Source organism: Petromyzon marinus, chromosome 56, assembly GCF_048934315.1.
Source record: "Petromyzon marinus isolate PM22_M1 ecotype Great Lakes invasive population chromosome 56, UKy_Petmar_22M1.pri1.0, whole genome shotgun sequence".
Taxonomy (NCBI): Eukaryota; Metazoa; Chordata; class Hyperoartia; order Petromyzontiformes; family Petromyzontidae; genus Petromyzon; species Petromyzon marinus.
In genome coordinates, this window is record NC_133722.1 from 7101824 (window position 1) to 7123952 (window position 22129).

The 22129-nt window shown below is 53.0% G+C and overlaps 1 protein-coding gene across 1 annotated transcript in view; it reads right to left on the reverse strand.

Moving 5' to 3' along the window:
* Positions 1-6326: 6326 nt before the first annotated feature.
* EFTUD2 (elongation factor Tu GTP binding domain containing 2) overlaps positions 6327-22129 on the reverse strand; it is a 43728-nt gene continuing 27925 nt past the window's right edge. The window contains exons 18-28 of the mRNA XM_032975640.2: positions 21103-21243; positions 20329-20430; positions 19411-19493; positions 18927-19013; positions 17818-17944; positions 16000-16087; positions 15267-15385; positions 14521-14615; positions 12606-12759; positions 9485-9592; positions 6327-7287 (exon numbers count right to left, since the gene is read on the reverse strand). Coding sequence (XP_032831531.1) covers positions 7192-7287; positions 9485-9592; positions 12606-12759; positions 14521-14615; positions 15267-15385; positions 16000-16087; positions 17818-17944; positions 18927-19013; positions 19411-19493; positions 20329-20430; positions 21103-21243 — 1200 coding nt within the window. The 3' untranslated portion in view covers positions 6327-7191. The remainder of the gene's footprint in view (positions 7288-9484; positions 9593-12605; positions 12760-14520; positions 14616-15266; positions 15386-15999; positions 16088-17817; positions 17945-18926; positions 19014-19410; positions 19494-20328; positions 20431-21102; positions 21244-22129) is intronic.

Here is a 22129-nt window from a genome sequence, read left to right on the forward strand (position 1 = left end):
TCAATGGCCAGGGTCAACGGCGGCACCACGTGGTGTATTCCGCACAATATGCCCGACTGTGAGGGCGGGCACAAGCCGGCGTGAGTAGGTGAAACGTTGAGTTTTATAAGGGCACCACGGGGTGACCAGCCACTCCCCACCCAGCTCCACCCCTCCACCCCCCACCCAGCCCCACCCTCGCCACCCAGCCCCTCCCCACCCTCCCCTCCCTCCCCACCCTCCCCTCCCTCCCCTCCCTCCCCACCCAGCCCCTCCCTCCCCACCGAGCCCCTCCCCTCCTATTTTTGGATGCACGACGGACGGACACAATGATCCCCTGTGGGCTGGTGTATCGAGGAGGTTCCCACCAGTATAACAGCACCAGCAGCAGCGCCTGCTGTTGCATCGATGACCGCTGTTATTTTCCTTGAGTCTTCATTTGAATCGATTGGCGGTGACCATCGTGACCCGGGGGTGCCAAAACCTCCATAACTCCGAAACCAGAAGGCCTATGAAGACGGGAGATGTCACTGAGCCCGATACGCACGCCAAATACGGAAAAAAAACACGCACGCAAAACACCCATATAAAAGGGGGGCTGCTGGGGGATTTGTGCGTGGCAACGGCTGTTTATCGCTTGTTTTGAAAGTACATCGGGATGCTGGTCTGGCCATTCCCCGGCACGTTCTGCTTCTTACGGGGGCGGCCACCCTCCTTGTCTTTGGGAGCGAGACCACTTGGGAGGCAATGGCACATCGGGCGCTCTCTCTTGGTACGGCCGGCGGTCACGGTCGTGCTGGCGGGATCGACATCGTCGTCTTCGTCATCATCGCTCCCAGCGTCGCCCTCCGGCAAGACAGGCTGGTGGCACCAGCGATGCTCCCAGAAAAAAAAAAACCTTAAAACTATGCCCGGCCCAGCAATATTTTTGCGGTGACCCGGTCTACCGCCAATGGATTCATTTGTTGCGCTAGAAAGTAAAAGTTACGTTCGTAACGCATGAGAGAGAACCCCCATGAACGTCCACGATCGGAAGATGATGATTTCAAAGAGACGTATGCATGCTGAACCTCTTTCGCACCGTACATAGCCAACCGTGTTAATCGGAGCTGCGGTGCACGTACGTGTGTAAAAAGTTATTTCGCACCGTGCGTAACAAACCATTGCTAATCGGAGGTGCGGTGTGTGTACATGTGTTGAACTTCTGTCGCACCATACGTGACCAACCGTTGATATATAAATCGGAGGTGCGGTGTGTGTACATGTGTTGAACTTCTGTCGCACCATACGTGACCAACCGTTGATATATAAATCGGAGGTGCGGTGTGTGTACGTGTGTTGAACTTCTTTCACACCGTACGTAGCCAACCGTAGCTAATCGGAGGTGCGGTGTATGTACGTGTGGTTGAACTTCTTTCACACCGTACGTAGCCAACCGTTGCTAATCGGAGGTGCGCGGGCAGGACGGTAGTAAACTAAACACAACAAAAAAGCAGAGAGAAGGACTGGGTTAAGTGGATTGAGCATCGACAGAGGATGTGATGCGAGGAGAAAGCGGTTGGATTTGGTTTAAATATAAATAAAAAAAGAAAATCATAACAATAAAGTCAAAATATAATTGGGCGGCGAGGACGAGGATTTAATTCAACTGAAAACGCCGTCAAAAAGTCGGCGAAGGTAAAACGCAACTTGAAGAGACAAACGGACCGAGGCCACTACAACCGCAGGGTGTAAATCACAACTTGTATTCAGAGATAATCACGTCCTCTGATTAAAAAAAAACAGGTTACAGATGTCGTCCGGTACGAAACAACAACCACAATTATTTATCCAGCAAAGCCCTCACTCAGTCTCACGAGTTGAGTGTGGGGGGGGGGAGCGGTGGCTCACGGCCAACACCCAGTGACGATTAACTGAACCGGTCCACGGCCTCCTCCCCTAGGTCGACTCGGCCTCAAATGAGTAGCTTGTGCGGCGTGTAAACATCGCCACTGAGGAGACAAAGGCGGCCGGGCGTGGTGCTGGCCACCCACCCCCTCGTGTGCCGTGCCAGCCCTTATAGGTGCTTGCTAACAGCACTTGCCCCTACAATGTTAAGGCTACACGGGGGGAGGGGGATCTTTACCTTTGTGATATACACGTGGCAGGGTGGTGACGCAAGCGTGAGGATGTTCATGGCCAAGTTCCATTGCTTGACTTCGTGTGGCAGGAGAGCAGAGAAGCAGCACGGAGAGGACCCACCAGGCTGGATAGGGGAGGTTCGGGGGAGGTGGGGGGAGGTTCGGGGGAGGTGGTGGGAGGTTCGGGAGAGGTGGGGGGAGGTTCGGGGAGGTTCGGGGAGGTGGGGGGAGGTTCGGGGAGGTGGGGGGAGGTTTGGGGAGGTGGGGGGAGGTTCGGGGGAGGTGGGGGGAGGTTCGGGGGTAGATTTGGGGGGTGACCATGCAATGCCATCTCCCCGGCCACTTCGCAGCGACCTCCACACGCCTACAACACCTGGCCAGCCTACCCACTGCGACCTCTCAGAATCAAACTCCCCCTCCTCCTTATAGTCCCACATCTGACGAGAACGGGCATATGCTATGATTCGGAGTACGCTATAACATTGTTTTACTGAACACGGGAATTTGCTTGGACCTGAGCTAACTCATCTCTCGCTGTGCTAATGTACAGGGAGGCCCCCACAGATTAGGACACATCGGGTTATATTATAATGAATCTTAACAACTCACATGGGGAGTTTATTTGAACACATCTTTAATAATGTTAAAGATGCGTGCATGAATTCTCTTGAAATTACTGTAGGACTTTTTTTTTGTTCAAAGATCACAGGGCGTGATTTTTGAACGTTCGTATAATTAGAACTGCTTTGTGTATTCAGTTTCTTGTGCTTCCCCGCACCTACGATTAGCACGTACGGTGCTAAAGAAATTCAACATACATACACCTCACCTCCGATTAGCACGGTCGGCGAAGTACGGTGCGAAAGAAGTTCCACACAGGACAATGATGCTTCGTCTCCGTTCAGAATTCTTGGTCAGGCTTTGTAAACGACTGCTTTGAGGTGACCCCAGCAGGAATGAGATACTGATAATGGACACAATATGAACTTAAAAGTATAAGCAATGACAATGTTTTAATGCCAGTGTTAACGTTCAATGAAATAACCGTTCGTGTATGCTGACTTTTGGGCCACCATGTATATTATATATTCTTGTGGAGCCGATGGTTGCAGTATTAAAATACTTTATGAAGATGTGTATGACGCACGCACTGTTTATCTTAACCCATCGAGTAAAGCAACGGTTACTCCGGCATCGATGTCTTGAAACAACAAAATATTTGTCGCATCCGCTTTAAAACGTAACATTGTGTCAAAGCTAAGGCCGTTACCCGTACTAGAGGTTTTCTGGGTTAGATCGCGTAAATAGACGTGTCGTGAAACCCGCCACCACCCGACACAGCCGATCAGTAAGGTTCGCCACGTAAACGGAACGTGCCAATTCGTTACTAGTACAGCACATTGGCCACGTTCTGTTTATGTGCCAACCCTTACTAATTGGCTTAGTCCGGTGGTGGCGGGTTTAAGGACACATTGATATTTACGCGATCTAACCCAAAAAAAAACCTCTTATTATGGATAATATTGGTCAGGGGTGGAGCCAGGATTTCAGGCCGGGGTGACATTCAACAAATTTCAATTTCAAGAATGATTTAGAGAGAGTCAGGCTGTTGAACTAGACGCCATCGGTTTGGCGACACGCTCTGACAACGCAGTTGCACGGAGTCCGCCAGACCGAGTGTCGTACACTTACACGCAGAATGTCACCCCTGTCACCGCCCCTGGCTCCGCCCCTGATATTGGTCACGAGCCTCCTGCTACTGCGAGGTGTTAAACTAGCTAAGGCCGTTTTGTGGCATTTCATTAAACCGCTATTTAATAATAAAAAAAATATATAAAACACGTGTAAAATTACCGTACAACAAAATGGTGCCTTGATATTTAAATCGACACACAGGTCAACCCCTGGGTTTTCAAACACCAGCGAGACCCCCCCCCCCCACCCTTCTGGTAAGAACCCTCGGGAGAAACGCAAGACCCCGTGGCAGAGGGGGCAAGAATCCGAGAAAGCCCCAAGCAGCCTAGGCACAGGACCCACTCAACGACAGTCCGCACACGGGGGGGGCAAAGTCCCTCGGCTTCGCATCGCTCGCGGCGGCAGTGTTCACTCTGCGGCAGTGTTCACTCTGCGGCAGTGTTCACTCTGCGGCAGTGTTCACTCTGCGGCAGTGTTCACTCTGCGGCAGTGTTCACTCTGCGGCAGTGTTCACTCTGCGGCAGTGTTCACTCTGCGACGCGTTCTCGCGAATGGGTTCTTTTTGTTCCCCCCATTCGGGGGACACTTTTCGCACAACGCGGAGCGCGCACCGTTATAACATGGACCGTTATAACATGGACCGTTATAACACGGAACGCGCACCGTTATAACTTGCACCGTTATAACTTGCGCCGTTATAACTTGCACCGTTATAACACGGAGCGCGCACCGTTACAACGTGCACCGTTACAACTTGCACCGTTATAACTTGCACCGTTACAACTTGCACCGTTACAACTTGCACCGTTACAACTTGCACCGTTACAACTTGCACCGTTACAACTTGCACCGTTACAACTTGCACCGTTATAACTTGCACCGTCACAACTTGCACCGTCACAACTTGCACCGTTACAACTTGCACCGTCACAACTTTCACCGTTACAACTTGCACCGTTACAACTTGCACCGTTATAACTTGCACCGTTACAACTTGCACCGTTACAACTTGCACCGTTACAACTTGCACCGTTACAACTTGCACCGTTACAACTTGCACCGTTATAACAGTAATGCAGTTGCGGCGTACGCAGCTATTTGTCCCGCCGTCTCACTGTGCGGTGTGCGTAGTAGTGGTAGTATTACGTCGTTCCACGTTGCACGAAAAGCCTTCCCGAACGTTAGAACCCCGTTCTCGCCAAGGCGTGTTGTGGCGTGAACACTGAGCGTTGTGGCGTGAACACTGAGCGTTGTGGCGTGAACACTGAGCGTTAAGCGAGTTAACTTGGCGCACGCGGGAAAACGTGCCAGCATTGGGTCGTCGAAGAACTCGCCGATGCAGCGCACGTCAAGAAAATAAAGCAAGCGGGGCAGGCAGAAATAACGGCCCTTGATATTCATTCAAAGGTGGAACCACACCGCCCGTTTGAACAGCACGAGTTAAAACGTTCAAACTGTTGAGACGGGTTAAATTTCGATTTAAAGCTTTCGTGACTGCAAGGATTCATCTTCTTTGGTTCTTTCGGTAAAGTCACGCGGAATGAGAATAAAATAAAATAAAATTCTCACGACGTTTCGGCCGCAGGTTTGTTCCTTTCACCTGAAGGCCACTTGTGTTGTGGCGGAAACGTCGTGAGAATTTCATTGTTTTATTTTATTATTTTATTCTCATTCTACGTGACTTTACCGAAAGAACCAAAGAAGATGTTAAGACGGGATCAACAAAGAGGAGGCGAAGGTTCCAGCACATCCGTTTCTCAAAAAGAGAATGCATTTTTAATTGCGTAAAAAAACAACGTCCAACGAATGTCACCTTCACAAACCTCAACTGGCGGAGACGACCCCACCCCCCCCCCCCCCCGGCGTCAAGTGCGGTCGCGGCCCAAGCCGGCGTGCCGGTGCGCCCGCCCGCCCACGGGGTGCCAGAACGTTAATAAAAGACCGTCGCGCGAGGCCGAGCCGATGACCGCGCCACAATCCCCTGGTTCGATACCCCCCGCTCGCGAGGAAGTAACGCCGGGGACGCACGCACGCACGCGCGCGCGTGTGTGTGTGTGTGTGTAAACGCACACGTGTAGCGGTTAGCGCGCTGCGCGCTGAACCCGGGTTCGATTCCCGCTCACGGCCAACGCCAGTGACGATTATCTGAACCGTTCACCGGGCCTCCACTATGTCGACTCGGCCTCAAATGAGTACCTGGTGCGGTGTGTTAAACATCGCCACTGGGGAGACGAAGGAGGTCGGGCGTGGCGCTGGCCACCCACCACCTCGTGTGCCGTTCCGGCCTTCATAGGTGCTGCTCGCTAACAGCACTTGCCCCGACAGTCTGTTAAAAGGCTACACGGGGGATCATTGTGCAAACGCAGCGGCCATTTGTATTCACGGTGACAGCCTCCCGATGTTTGGTCCACGATGCTGGGCAGTCGAATCGATCGCTCCGCGTAGCAGTTTTGTCGTTCGGGCCACGAAGTCCGACGTTTCGCTCCGCGCGCCGGGCACTTTTTCGAGAAACCGACACCACGCAAGAACGACTAAAAACGAAACAATTTTTATTTTCCCAGGCGAGGCCCGCTGAGCTACAATAGCTCTTCTTGCAGAAGCGGCCTGACGATCACAAATGGCAGCTCAACAACAAAGTGGCTTATCGTCATCGTGTGGAAAATTATCGCGGCCAAATTATCTAAACGCATGATGTCTGAGCGCACGTCGATTCTAAATGGGGAGGGAAAAACTGCAGGACCCGGAGACAAAAAAATTTCACGCGACCAGGGGGAGAGAGAGAGAGAGACACGCAAACTCCAAATACACAGCAGGTGTCTGGGTCGGGATCGAACTCACGACCCCCTGTATACAAGGCGAGGTAGTCAACATCTCCTAGCCACCATGATGATGATGATGAGAGAGAAGCAAACTCCAAATATACAGCAGCAGCAGGCGTCAGGGTCGGGATCGAACCCACGACCTCCTGCACACCGGGCGAGGTCGTTAACATCTCCTAGCCACCGCGGTGCCCACAACACGCGATACAACACAGCCCCCCCAAAATCAACAATCGGAGGGGGCTAAACCTACGCTCACCTTGTGGATCTATTTCACTGCGGTTGCTGCTTTGCGCGATCGAGCGAAACGATGACGGACTGGAATCAGAGGCTACATACGGGGGGGGGGTGGGGGGGGTTGGTTCACCGCATGACGAGCTAATTTGCATCGCCGAATGACCACGTGACATCGGCTCCGGTAACGACACACACCGATTTACAAGTGAGCGACCGTTGCCGTGGAAAAAAACGAGTCGGGCGGAAAGAGGGGCGGGGGGGGTGGGTGGGTTTGGCGGATGACGCGGGGCGCACGCACGTTGAACGTCTCTCGCACCGCACGTAGGCCTGCCCACGGCCAATCACATCGGGTAGTTGAACATGACGTCCTGTTTGGCCAGCTCCAGCAACATGGGGTCGTCGAAGAACTTGCTGATGCTTACGTCCTCGCTCAGCCCCTGCGGAACGGGGGGACGGGGGGCGCGCCGCGGGGCACAGTGATTACAGTAGTGGTTACAGCAGTGGCTAGAGCAGTGATTACAGTAGTGGTTACAGCAGTGGCTAGACCAGTGGCTAGAGCAGTGGTTACAGTAGTGGTTACAGCAGTGGCTAGACCAGTGGCTAGAGCAGTGGCTAGAGCAGTGGCTAGAGCAGTGGCTAGAGCAGTGGCTAGAGCAGTGGCTAGACCAGTGGCTAGAGCAGTGGCTAGAGCAGTGGCTAGAGCAGTGGCTAGAGCAGTGGCTAGAGCAGTGGCTAGAGCAGTGGTTACAGCAGTGGCTAGAGCAGTGGCTAGAGCAGTGGCTAGAGCAGTGGCTAGAGCAGTGGCTAGACCAGTGGCTAGAGCAGTGGCTAGAGCAGTGGCTAGAGCAGTGGCTAGAGCAGTGGCTAGAGCAGTGGCTAGAGCAGTGGTTACAGCAGTGGCTAGAGCAGTGGCTAGAGCAGTGGCTAGACCAGTGGCTAGACCAGTGGCTAGAGCAGTGGCTAGAGCAGTGGCTAGAGCAGTGGCTAGAGCAGTGGCTAGACCAGTGGCTAGACCAGTGGCTAGAGCAGTGGCTAGACCAGTGGCTAGAGCAGTGGCTAGACCAGTGGCTAGAGCAGTGGCTAGAGCAGTGGCTAGAGCAGTGGCTAGAGCAGTGGCTAGAGCAGTGGCTAGAGCAGTGGCTAGACCAGTGGCTAGACCAGTGACTAGAGCAGTGGCTAAAGCAGTGGCTAGAGCAGTGACTAGAGCAGTGGCTAGAGCAGTGGCTAGACCAGTGACTAGAGCAGTGGCTAGAGCAGTGGCTAGAGCAGTGGCTAGAGCAGTGGCTAAAGCAGTGGCTAGAGCAGTGACTAGAGCAGTGGCTAGAGCAGTGGCTAGAGCAGTGGCTAGAGCAGTGGCTAGAGCAGTGGCTAGAGCAGTGGCTAGAGCAGTGGCTAGAGCAGTGGCTAGAGCAGTGGCTAGAGCAGTGGCTAGAGCAGTGGTTACAGCAGTGGCTAGAGCAGTGGCTAGAGCAGTGGCTAGAGCAGTGGCTAGAGCAGTGGCTAGAGCAGTGGCTAGAGCAGTGGCTAGAGCAGTGGCTAGAGCAGTGACTAGAGCAGTGGCTAGAGCAGTGGCTAGAGCAGTGGCTAGAGCAGTGGCTAGAGCAGTGGCTAGAGCAGTGACTAGAGCAGTGGCTAGAGTAGTGGCTAGAGCAGTGGCTAGAGCAGTGGCTAGAGCAGTGGCTAGAGCAGTGGCTAGAGCAGTGGCTAAAGCAGTGGCTAGAGCAGTGGCTAGAGCAGTGGCTAGAGCAGTGGCTAGAGCAGTGGCTAGAGTAGTGGCTAGAGCAGTGGCTAGAGCAGTGGCTAGAGCAGTGGCTAGAGCAGTGGCTAGAGCAGTGGCTAGAGCAGTGGCTAGAACAGTGGCTAGAGCAGTGGCTAGAGCAGTGGCTAGAGCAGTGGCTAGACCAGTGGCTAGAGCAGTGGTTCCTCTACTGAACCGGCGTGTCGTTTGTGCCACCAACCCCGCCTGGGGGGTGTGAGATGCCCCTTTCCGGGGGGGGGTTAGCGAGACATGGCCACATTTTTTTCAGAAGGTAAATCACCGAAAACACAAATTGGTGGGAGGGGATTTGGGCACCAGTTCAACCTCCTGGCGCGGCAGGTTGATACAAACGAGCCTACCTCTCCCTCGAGGAAGAGTAGGCCACATAGCCCTCGAGAAGCCCTTCAGCCAGCGGTGGCGTGCGCAAGCAATTGCAGTCCTGCCCATTTACCCGATCAAGGACACTCAGCTGTAAGCGTAGACCAGTGTTGTTCATTACAAGGGCCCGGGGGCTCACTAGCGGCCCCTGGTGGCCTTTAGTGCGGCCCCTGACGTGTGGCCCTACCCCCCCCCCACTCCCGACAATAAACAGCGACAACACACCACCACCCCATCATCGTGCTGCTGTCACAAACCCCGCAATGGTTTCAAATGGTGTGGCGGCCCTCCTCACTCGCACTGATGATGTGTCTCATCGGCGAAAGCGCCCCCCACCCCGCCACTCCCCCCCCCCCCCCCCCCACCTTTTGAAAGCGTAAGTGAAGACCGCCGGCGTAGACAGCTGCGTGAATTAAGACGCCCAACGTCCTCCTAATTGTTAGGCGGCGATGGAAAAAAATAAAACCCAGGAGACGCTCGCTGGCGCCCGCGCGTACCTTTCGGCGACGGGTCTTGATCATGAATTCCCTGGCGAGGTGAGGCGCCGGCTGTGGCTCCAGCGGACGGATCACGATGCTCTTGTCCAAGGGATCTCCCGGCACGATCTTCGCGTGTGCAAAAAAAAAAAATCAACGACAAAACACTTGGCGCCGAGTTTGACGCGTAGGCCTTTCGCGACCCAATATTATTCATAATGAAGGTTTTTTTTTTGGGGGGGGGGGGGGGGGGTGGGGGGTTTAGATCGCGCAAGTACAAATGTGTCGTTCGGCCAGAATTCTGGCAAAATCGCCAGATGTAATTACCAGCGAAACGTCACAGTATTCAAATTGTAAATGTTGTGGATTCACTCTCCTAACACACCGGTGGGCTGGAACTCAGGGGCGGAGCCAGGATTTCAGGCCGGGGTGACATTCAACAAATTTTAATATCAAGAATGATTTAGAGAGAGTCAGGCTGTTGAACTTAGACGCCATCGGTTGGCGACACGCTCTGACGATGCAGTTGCACGGAGTTCGCCAGACCGAGTGTCGTACACTTACACGCAGAATGTCGCCCCTGTCACCCCCCCTGGCTCCGCCCCTGGCTGAACTAGTAACTAATTGGCACGTTGACGTGACAAACCTTACTGGTTGGCTGTCAGGTGGTGGTGGTGGTGGGTTAACGACACATTTATACTTACGCGATACAACCAAAAAAGCGTTATGATCGACTTGGTGCTTACCTACTTAACTGGCCATTAAATAAGACATCAGTTCATCGATAAAAAATAAAGTAGGGGGTTTCCCCTCGATGTATGCGGCGGTAGTAGTTAGTAGTAGTAGATGCGTTCCAAAAGAAGACAGCTACCTGGCAAGTAGCGCACACAGTACATACACAGTACACATACACAGTACACAGCAGTACACACACAGTACATACAGCAGCACACACAGCAGTACACAGCAGTACACACACAGTGCACACACAGTACACAGTACACATACACAGTACACATACACAGTACACACAGCAGTACACACACAGTACATACAGCAGCACACACACAGTACACATACACAGTACGTACAGCAGCACACACAGAGTACACACAGCAGCACACACAGAGTACACACAGCAGTGCACACAGTACACACAGCAGTGCACACACAGCACACACAGTACACAGCAGTACACACACAGTACACATACACAGCAGCACGCACACAGTACATACAGCAGCACACACACAGTACACAGCAGTACACACACAGTACACATACACAGTACACACACAGTACACATACACAGTACATACAGCAGCACACACACAGTACACAGCAGCACACACACAGTACACATACACAGTACATACAGCAGCACACACACAGTACACAGCAGTACATATAGCAGTACACACACAGTACATACACAGTACACACAGCAGCACACACACAGTACATACAGCAGCACACACAGTACACATACATGGTATACACACAGTACACATACACAGTACATACAGCAGCACACACACAGTACACAGCAGAACACACACAGTACACATACACAGTACACACAGCAGCACACACACAGTACATACAGCAGCACACACAGTACACAGCAGTACACACACAGTACACACACAGTACACACACAGTACACACAGTGCGCACACAGTACACACATCAGTGCACACACAGCACACACAGTACACACAGCAGTGCATACGCACAGTACACACAGCAGCACACACACAGTACACATACACAGTACATACAGCAGCACACACAGTACACATACACAGTACATACAGCAGCACACACAGTACACATACACAGTACATACAGCAGCACACACACAGTACATACACAGTACATACAGCAGCACACACAGTACATACAGCAGCACACACACAGTACACAGCAGTACACACACAGTACACATACACAGTACATACAGCAGCACACACACAGTACACAGCAGTACACATACACAGTACATACAGCAGCACACACACAGTACACATACACAGTACATACAGCAGCACACACACAGTACATACAGCAGCACACACACAGTACACAGCAGCACACACACAGTACACATACACAGTACATACAGCAGCACACACACAGTACATACATCAGCACACACAGTACACAGCAGTACACACACACAGTACACATACACAGTACACACAGCAGTACGCACAGCAATTACACACAGACCACATGGTACACACACAGTGTAAACACGGTACGCACAAAGTATAAGCTCTACACACACAGTACACATACAGTACACACACAGTACACGCAGTACACATACATAGAACATAGAGTAAACACGGTACACAGAGTACAAGCATTACACACACCGTACACACACGCACGGTTCACATGCAGTACACACAGTACGCAGTGTTGTCCCACATCCTGCAATTTTTTGGAATTACGTCAAGGGAATATTTAATGTCCACTGTGAAACAGACGGTGTGCATTCCAGCTGAATGCACAAACAGCGAGAACCAAGGCAGCTTGCTGGCAGTAACCTATTTTCACACGGTGGTGTGTCATTTTCCGTTGGTGTTCACAAATCCGACCAAAGCTGTTGTATGTGTATATATGTTGAACTTCTTCGCAACCGTACGTAGCCAACCGTGATAATTCGGAGGTGCGGGGGAAGGACAACAAACTAAACACAAAAAGCAGTTCCAAAGAAAGTGAGTTCTCAATCCCGATTATTTAAGTGCACAGCTCCGAAAATCGGAGGAGCGTTCCAGACGGCCGCAGAAGCGCATCTGAAAGCGCAGCGCGATGCGGTGACCGCCGTCTTTGTTCGATGGCCGAGCCAAAATCCGCTGCCGCCGCCGCCGCCGCCGCTGCTGCCGCGAGGACGACCGGAGTGTCACGTGACGGGTTTTTATTGCTCCTTGACGAGATCGGCGAGGTACCGTGGTTCACAACTTTTGCGCGCAATGAGCGCGCAAAGATTTTTTTTTGTTTGTCGAGCACGCTTGTCATCGTAATAACTTGGGGGACGTGAAATCGACGGTGAGGTAGGGACCTCCAAAGCGGAGCAGTGCAGCGACGGCGGGGGAACGCGTTGCGACACGCGCTGACGCGGCACGGCCGTTACCTGCCAGTGGTGGAACACGGACAGGCAGAAGGCCTGCCCCTGCGTGTGCGTCCGAAGGTCGGTCTCGAACCCGAACGAGTCGATGGCGGGGATGAAAGCCTTGATGGTGTAGAGCGGCGAGCCGGGGATGGGCGCGTCCTGCGTCACGTGGCCTCTGCGCGCAGGCGGGCAAAACGAAACGGGCGTTTTAACCTCCTGACCGCGGTCGCCCTGGATCACGCGGGGTTGGGGAGGGGGGAGGTACTATGGTGTTCCTTGAGTGGAGCGAGCGGCATTGCTACTCTCGAGCCCGGGCCGCCCCCCCCCGCCAAGCGACGTCACAGAAATATATCGAGCAAGCGACGAATGAGAAGGCCTGTGTCGTTGGGTTTTAGCGGGAGGTGTTGTTGTTGTTGCACGCCCCCCCCCCCTCCCCACCCCCATGTGAAAACGAGTTATTGTGCCAACCCTCCACACCCAGGGGAGATCCCGATGGAATGCGGTTTTCATTTAAACTCTCAATTCAATTAAAGCGATAACTTTCACGACGACGGGAAAACCAATCGCCCGGCTGCACACGGCGGAGGCTCATCAATAAACAAAGCGAAGCACGCTGAGGCACGGCAGCGATCACAAGGCGTGACCACCACCTCCGATCCACACAGTAGATAGGTCGCCACGGTGGCAAGATGTCACTACCTCGCCTGGTATACAGGAGGTTGTGGTTTTGATTCCGACCCTTTAGTTCACTTTATTTTTAAGTACCCTGTGAGCTATGTCGGGTTGTATATTTGGAGTCTGCGTGTCTCTCTCTCTCCCCGTGGTGGCGTGGATTTTTCTCCGGGTCCTCTGGTCTTTTCCCCTCCACATTTAGAATCAACATCACCACGCGTTTTTGACTATTTGGCTGCTAAAAATTCGCACGTGACAAGCCACTTCGTTGAGCTATCATTTGCGGCACAAGTCGCCTTTGCAAAAAGAGCCTTACCGGGTAAAAACATTTTTTTTATATATATAGATAGCTTGTATTTTTAGAAAGGATATGATCTGTGTCTATATCGTGCACCAAGCTCTCGCTCTCTCCGTGCGAGGAAAGGCGACGGAGCCCATCGCATCGTTTCAATCGTACTAAATCTTTTAATTGTCGTGCCACCGTCCAAACGCGTCGCAAACGCTGGCCGGCCAGACGTCCTTGTAAGAGGGGGGGCCGGCGGGAGTACTCCACGCGACCTGCCCATCGCCCAAACCGTGGCGTACCCACTCCTCCCGCTGGGGGGGAACCGAGGGAGGAGGACGAGGCGGGGAGGGGATGGATGGAGGGACGGAGGGGTATTTAATGGAGAAACTTGCGTCGTTCTTTCAACTGCCTGCCGCTCCCCGAGAGATTAATTTAAATTCGACGAACTCTGGATTGCAAGTCCACGGCAGCAACCCGCACCAGGTTGGTACACAGACACACACGTGTGTGTGTGTGTGTGCGTATATAAAATGAAGATTGCAATTTAAAACACAGGGTGTGGGGGGGGGAGGGTGCCACCAGCCCCTTCCCTGTACCACCTGATGCTACGTACGTATACATGTTGAACTCTTTTCGCACCGTACGTAGCCAACCGTGCTAATTGGAGGTGCGGGGGAAGGACAGCAAACTAAACAGAAAAAGCAGTTCGAAATTAACACTGCCATGAAAACATTTGAATAATTTATTAAGGTAATAATTCATGTATTGTCATTATGTAAAAAAAAAAAACTTAATTTTAAAGATGACATTCAATAATGGAAATAAAATCGACTAAAGACGACCGTCTGCGCCAAAGAATCACGCGCGCATCAGTGCGAACGGGAAGTCAGTTTTTTTGTTAACGTTCGTTAAAATAAACGTGGCAACACCGCGTCCCGAACTTCTGGGCCGCCACGCTACGCCGCGGTGAGAACATGCCTTCGCCGAGCCAGCACTGTGTAGACGGCAGACACGCAGTCGGCCGGGGCCTGCACCTCCACGAAGTAGTAGGGCTCCATGAGACGCGGCGTCGCCTGCAAACAAGACGCGGCGGGTGAACCGCGGGTTACAGGGCCCACCCAACGCGCGCGGGTTATCGCACTTCAAACTCGCGCACGTGACCTGCATGGGTGTTGAGCTTCTCTGGACACCGTTACGTAGCCAACCGTGCTAATCGGAGGTGCGGGGGGGGGGGAAGGACAACAAAACTAACACACGCAAAGTAGTTAGAAATAAATGAGTTTTCAATCGAGATGATTTCCAAGTGCATGGCTCCCAGGGGATTCCTAATATCGGAATGAAGAGAGCGTTCCAGACGGCCGCAGCAGCGGTGCTTTCGCAGAACACGGCGCGGGTTGTAATAATCATAATACTTTGCTTGATACGGCGTCATTCGTGCTAATAAGCATGCCACAACGCTGTAACGTTAATTATACATGAGGGTCAAATCCTGTGTGCGGCCACTATCAAGCAAAATTAAAACCCGGCTACGACCAAGTGAAATAAAAAAATGAATCAACAAATGAAGAAACAGCACCAGATAAAAAAAAAAAGCGCAAACGACGATAGCAGCAGCAGCAGCAGCAGCAAGCCGCGCCGACCGTCGTGCGGAGGACAGCGTCCAACGTCAAGTTGGCGCGGACGACTTATTCGGCAGGGGAGGGGACACACGCGCGGGCACGCACCATGAGGAACGCCGAGTAGACAACCCGGCGCGCCGTCGGGATGATCTGACCGCCGCCCCGGTGCAGCGGCTCGTTGGCGATGACCGCATCCAGGATCTTAAACTTCACGTTGCGGATCGCTGAGCGCCGGACAAAACACGCGCACGAGCAGCACGCGGCACCGCGTTAGCATCGCTCCCTTCGCAGCCGCCGGCTGCTCCTTTGGTCGTCCGCTCCGACCCGAAGGGCTGTTTCACGCGTAGCGTTACGGTTCAAGCAAAGCGTGAGTAAAAAAAACAAGCACTTAAAAAATTGATAACGAAAAAAACCCCACCAATGCATGGCTAAAGAAACTGGTCACCGATTAATTTATTTACATTTGTTGCCGTCCCAAAAACCAGCGGCTCATCTTTGCCACGCACAAAACGAAAGAAGGCAACGAAGACTGCTGCCAAGCCAACCAAAGGGGAGGGGGGTGGGCCCAGAGGACCGGTTCAGATAATTATCGTCACCGATGTCGGCCGTGCGTGGGTGACCCGAACCCCCATAACCACCCCCCCCCACACCGCCTCGACAAATCGTCGCGATTCAGGGGGGGGGGGGGGGGGGAGGTCGCGATTTCATTCCAAGGATGGACTCCTCCCTAGCAACGCGGCGAATGGTAGCGCCTCTCGGAGGGGGTGCAGCAGAAGGGGTGCCCCGGTGAGGTGGGCGGCCCGGCTGGACGGGGCGGAGGAGGAGGTTGGTGACTCACGCTCGTCGCAGAGCGGGCCCTCGCGAGTGCCCCACTGAAAGCCCTGCACGATGCTGTCCTTCACCGAGCCCAGCAGTGCCTTGTCCACCTGCACCCGCGCGGAACCACAGACACAGGGTCAAAGTAAAAGACAACCGCCCCCCCCCCAACTCCCCCCCCCCGGTGTGGGGGCAAGTGCTGTCGAGCGAGCACCCGCCAAGGGCGGCGGCGGCGGCACGGCACGCGAAAAGTCGGTGTCGTCCGGGCACCGCGCCATGGACGCCTTCGTCTCCCGAGTGGCGACGCTTCAAACACTGCACCGGGTACTCGCGTGGAAGGTGGGGAGCGCGGCCGTTCGGCACTCGCGTTGATCGCGAGTGGGAATCGAACCCGGGCGATTCAAACCCTCGCCGGCGATTCCACGAACTGTCACGACCTAATTTAAGGGTCCGCGGTTCGTTTCAAGAATTCGTTATGCTCTTTCGCGATGCGACGGATGGTAGCGCCTCTAGTGGCTGCACGGGCCACGTAAGCCCGTTACATGCAGTGTAGAAAAACAGAGAATCTGATCTTTTGCAAATTGATGCACGTCCCATGAGCCTTAAAATCGACGCGATTCGATGCTTGTTACACCGCTGTAAAATGTACCTTAAAATACAAACTTCACAACATTTATTTTATAAAGATAACAGCAAATCAAAGGAGGTGTTCTGCTCTTGGGTGGGGAGGGGAGGGACGGTGTTCACCTCCCATTTATAGACTTCAGCTACTGGTGGAATTTCCTCATAACAGTAAAACCTTGGATTGCGGGTAACTTGGTCTGCGAGTGTTTTGCAAGACGAGCAAAATTTTTAAATAAATATACATTTCATAAACGAGCGAGGTCTTGCAATACGAGTAGTGTACGTGTACGCTTTGTCTGCCGAGCGTCACGTGATCGCAACTGATGTACGAGTGCTTTGATATACGAGTGCTTTGGATTACAAACACGTTTCCGGAACGAATTATGCTCGCAATCCAAGGTTTTACTGTATTATGACAGCGGACAAGTCAGTCCATGGGACTACAGATTTAGTTTGTTGTCCTTCCCTCGCACCTCCGATTAGCAAGGTTGGCGACATACGGTGTGAAATAAGTTCAACATACATACATACATAGGCTCACACAGAGACCCAGACTCACACAGACCCATAGATTCACGCTTTTACCCATAGACCACATCGAGACCGATAGATGCACATAGAGACCCCCATAGACTGATATACATATACACCCCCGCAGAATTCACATGGGTGAACCAACTCTCTTGCCATCACGTGCCATGCCCTACAATAACCCACTGTGTGCCACCTAGGCCGGGTACAGGAACAGCCCTGCAAGAATGAACACACTCGCGCTGAATGACGGCGTCAATCTGTAGCTGTGTGGGACAGTGTAGTATTTGGCTGCTGTAAATTTCCACACGGCGAAGAGCCACTTCGTTGAACCATCATTTGTGATAGCCAGGTCGGTTCTGAAAAAGAGTTATGTAGATCGCTCAGTGGGCCTTACCTGGTAAAATAAAAAAACAAACTACGGCACAGCACTGCGCCGTTAATCGCCAACCGGCTTTTGGAAAACAGCCCTTTTATTAAGCGAATATTCGTAGCGACCTCAGCCTAGGCCTAAACATCATCCAAAACCAAACCGATGGCTCAATACGGTGGAGGGGGGAGGGTTTCGCCACTTCTGCGCCGGAACGCCCCAAGCCAAAGAATAAACGCGCGTGTCTTCTTCACGTGCAAACGCACAAAAGCCGAAATGTAGAATTTTGACTCTGAACACAAGTGGACGCAGCACCTCTGAAGGCAGGGTGTCGTCCACCAGGATGTTGGGCCCAGTGGTGTCGGGGCCGAAGGCCCAGATGGACCGGGCGGCGAGCAGATCCCAATCGTACTTGGTCTGGAAAAACTCTCCGAGCTTCTTCCTGCGGGGGGGGGAGCCAGGAGGCGACGGTTAATCACCTGCATGTGTGCGTACGCGTGTGTATGCACGCGATTGTGTACGTGTGTGTACTTGTGTGCGAGTACGTGCGTGTGCGTGCGTACGCAGGGGGCACAGATGGTGCCATGGCACCTGGTTCTGTTCCGTGACCTCCTGCCAGCGGCCGTTCGACACTTCACGTGGCCTTAAAGTTCACAAAGCCTGGCACAAAGCGCTGTGGTGACGTCACCGCCACTTCGTGGCGAACGGCGGTTGTTGTTGTTGTTGTACGTGTGCGCGTGTAGGGAGCGGTAGTGCAGCGGTTAGCGCGCTGCGCCACGAGCCTGGTCGACCCGCCGTTCGATTCCCGCTCGCGGCCACCAACAGCAGTGACGATTATCTGAACCGGTCCTGGGCACTTCCCTATAGCTCGACTCGGGCTCAAATGAGTAACCAGTGGTGGTGCGGTGTGTAAACATCGCCACTGGGGGGGAGACATGGCGGCGTTCCCGCTACGCGGGGGGTTAGCACGCACACAGTAAACCCCATCATTTGTGGCCAGGTCACTACTGAAAAATAAGTTAATACCTCAGCGGGCTTTGGCAGGTAAGATAAAAAAAAATTGCTTGTTTTATTCGTCTAGATTTTCTTAAAGTGAAAAAGAAGTCAAGACGGTGAGAGGTCGCTTCTGAAAAATAACTCAAGGCTCCAGCGGGCTTTACCTGGTAAAATAAATACATTGGGATTTAAAGCTTTCGTGACTACAGTTTTGGTTCAATTGAAAAAAAAAATCCTTTTTGCTTACCTTTCCTACACTTTGCACTCCTCCTGTGTTTCTGTACTGTTTGTTGTTGTAACGCTCCGACCCCGTGACCTGACTGGACCGTCTGTGACAAAGAGCCTCGTAGCTCATCGGATTCGATTCCTCCAGCATAAATATCCTCATTTTGATTCTGAAACCCAGACGCCTTCGGCAAGCGCGCTACCTGTTCCAGGTGATTTGCACCACCTCGTTCTCAATGTCCTCAGCCAAGCCTTTCTCCAGCGGCTCGGCAATCATTGTGATCTTGTTCCTGCGAAAGCAACGATCCACACACGTCAGCAAACAACCACGCCCGCGGAGTTGCTCCGGGTGCTCCGGTTCCCTCCCCACACGTAAAGCACTCATTAACTGTCCGATAATTACAGCTGAACATACACGCAGTGGGCCCCAGAGCTTGGGCGATTTGTTGGTGCCGGCTCATCTTCAGGCTGACGCCTTCCCACTTCGCCTGTGGTTCCTCCAACCTCGCGCCCCTGAGTCGTTGCTCTCTCTCTCTCTTTCTTCGAGAGCGAACGAATAATACTTGTCGGCATCATGCTACAACAAGTTCAGATTATTATTGTTATTTAGAAGCGCCGTGAATTCTAATAATGCTCAGGCCGCGCGAGTGCCACCTGTGCAACCTCGCTTGGGGGGGGAGGACTTACTTTTTGTTGGGAGTCTCAGCAAAGCACTTCAAGGAGGAGGTCTCCACCACGGTCTCACAGAAAGAAACGACAGGATCAGCAACCTGGGGAAGGAGGTGGACGTAACCTTCAGCACACAGCACAGTACAGGAGATCTAAAAATATATAAATATGTTTTAATTTAAGCCCTGTGTCAGAAGCGACCTGGCTATCACAAGCGATAGCTCAACGAAGTGGCGGCTTATCAACGTGTGGAAATTTGAAGCGGCCAAATGCTATAAACACGCGATGTCGATTCTAAACGTGGAGGGGAAAAAAATGTCGACGCGACCACCGGGAGAACGTGCAAACTCCAAATATACAGCAAGGGGTCAGGGTTAGGATCGAACACACGACCTCCTGTATACCGGGGCGAGGTAGTTAACATCTCCTAGCCACCGCGATCGGTTGCGGGCAACAGACCAGAGGAGAAACTCGCTTAAATTACATGCACACAGTGAAATTTATCATGCTTTTAACATTATTCCGTGGAGAATATTTAAACTTGTTAATGCATGGCGATGATCGTGACTGTAACGATTTACCCCCCCTCCCACTGGGTCCGATCGCTCTCGGAGCGCCTAGACCAACGGGCTTGGTGCAATCAAAGATAAAATAAACACGACAAGCCGTTTGCCGATTCAGCCGCACGTTGACAAGTTTCAAATAATAATGCCCACAGCAGAATCGAGACCCTGAGATCTTGTGGGAGAGAGGACAGAGTTCTAGATTCTGGGGTCTGTTACACCGACAGGAAACAGCTTGGATCCCCCCCCACCCCCCACGCCATCGACCGAAGCCTCTGTGAACCGGCAAAACGCAGCGAAGATTCGCATCACCACATCTTAAAGACGCTTCCGTTCACACAGCCAGCGGTGCGACGGTCGCCAAAACGCAAACCTTGATGTCGATCTCGGAGTACATCTTGCGAAGGTCGTGCATCACGCAGTCCAGGTAGAGCTCCCCCGTGCCCAGGATGATGTGCTCCCCCGACTCCTCCACCTGCGCGCGACGGCGAGCAGAGCTGTCAACTCACGTCGGCACGCCCGATCCCGCTTTTCCACTGGCACATCCGAGTCGAGCCGAGCCGAGCCAGCGCAGGGCGCTCACGGTAACGAGGTGGGGGTAGTGGGTTTTCCACTGGCCATCTGCCATGTGCCGAGGGCCAGAACTAGACCATGATTCAATGGCTTCGCCAGACATTCAAATCTGGCTCAGGGTGGTGGGGTGGGGCCAAGCAGGGCCAAGAGGGAGGCTAACGACGGGTTTGTCGCGAGCGACGTCAGGCACCGAGTTACGGTTTAATGGCTTCGCGAGACATCTGAATCTGACTCGGGGATGTGGCCAAGCAGGGCCAGGAGGCAGGCTAACGACGAGTCGGTCGCAAGTGACGTCAGCCTGTACGGCGGCGAAGACGAGGCGCGACCCGCTTCAGCCGCACGTCCCCGGTCGTTTATCGCGGGTGACGGCGGTGGCGCGGCTCGGCCTTCTGCACGTGGAAAAACGAACCTGGCGCCGACTGAGCTACAACTGGGCTGGGCTCGGCACGGGCCTGGCGCGGTTCGGTTGTTATGCAGTGGAAAAAGAGATGTGAAAGAAAAATGACAGCTTTACATTTCGCGGGGAATGCCGTGGAGGAGCAGCAAGCGCCCTCTCCCGAGTGAGGACGTGTACCTTGGTCGTGAGGACGGGATAACTCTTGTTGACCTTACGCAGGCCGTCCAACATCTTCGGCAGCTCCGACGGGTTCACGGGCTCGACGGCAATCTTGATGACAGACGACGTGTTGAATTTGAGCGGCCGGAAGATCTGGGCCTGGTCGCGCGAGCACAAGGGGGAAAGGGATCGTATCCTCATGACCAAAGCCCTTCGCAGACAACCCCCGCCCCCCTCAAATGCAGTGGGGGTTTCTCAACATTTGCGGTACGGCCGTGGTATGTATGAATGTATGCATTTATGTAGCCAACCGTGAGAATCGGAGGCGGACGGAGGGGGGGGGGGGGAAGGACAACAAACTAAACACAAAAAGCAGGTTCTAAAGAAATGAGTTTTCATTCCATATTTCAAAGTACATGGCTCCCAGTGGCTTCCTAACATCGGAAGGAAGAGTGTCTCCAGACGGCCGCAGAAGCGCATCTCAAAGCGGGCGATGCGGTCGCCACCGTTCCTTTGTTTGATGGCCAGCCAAAAACCACCGCTGCTGCGAGGATGCCCCGGAGTGTCGCGCGATGATAGTATATGCCCCTTGACGAGATCGGCAAGGTATTGTGGTTCACTCGTGGCAAGCCACTTTTGTGTGTGATCAGTGCAGGTGAACCAGCGGTGGAGAAAGAAGAGAAAGAAAACAGCAAAGTCTTCTTGGTTCTTTCGGTAAAGTCACGTAGAAGGGAAATAATCTCCATATATATAGAAGGCAAAGTTGTGAATATGTGTGTCTTCAAAATGTTTAGCGTACTTCCCGACATGCAACAAACTGCAAATTTGCCATGTGGGTACTTTCCAGACTGTACACCATGCAAAAATTATAAAAAGCTTTTTTTTTGGGGGGGGAGCTCAATAGTGACCTCAAATCTGTCACGTGACCCGCGCATGTAAAAGCGTAACGCATTGTAGTGTAGCGGTTAGCACGCCGCGCTACGAACCCGGCGACCCGAGTTCAATTCCCGCTCACGGTGACGATTATTTGAACCGGTCCTGGGCC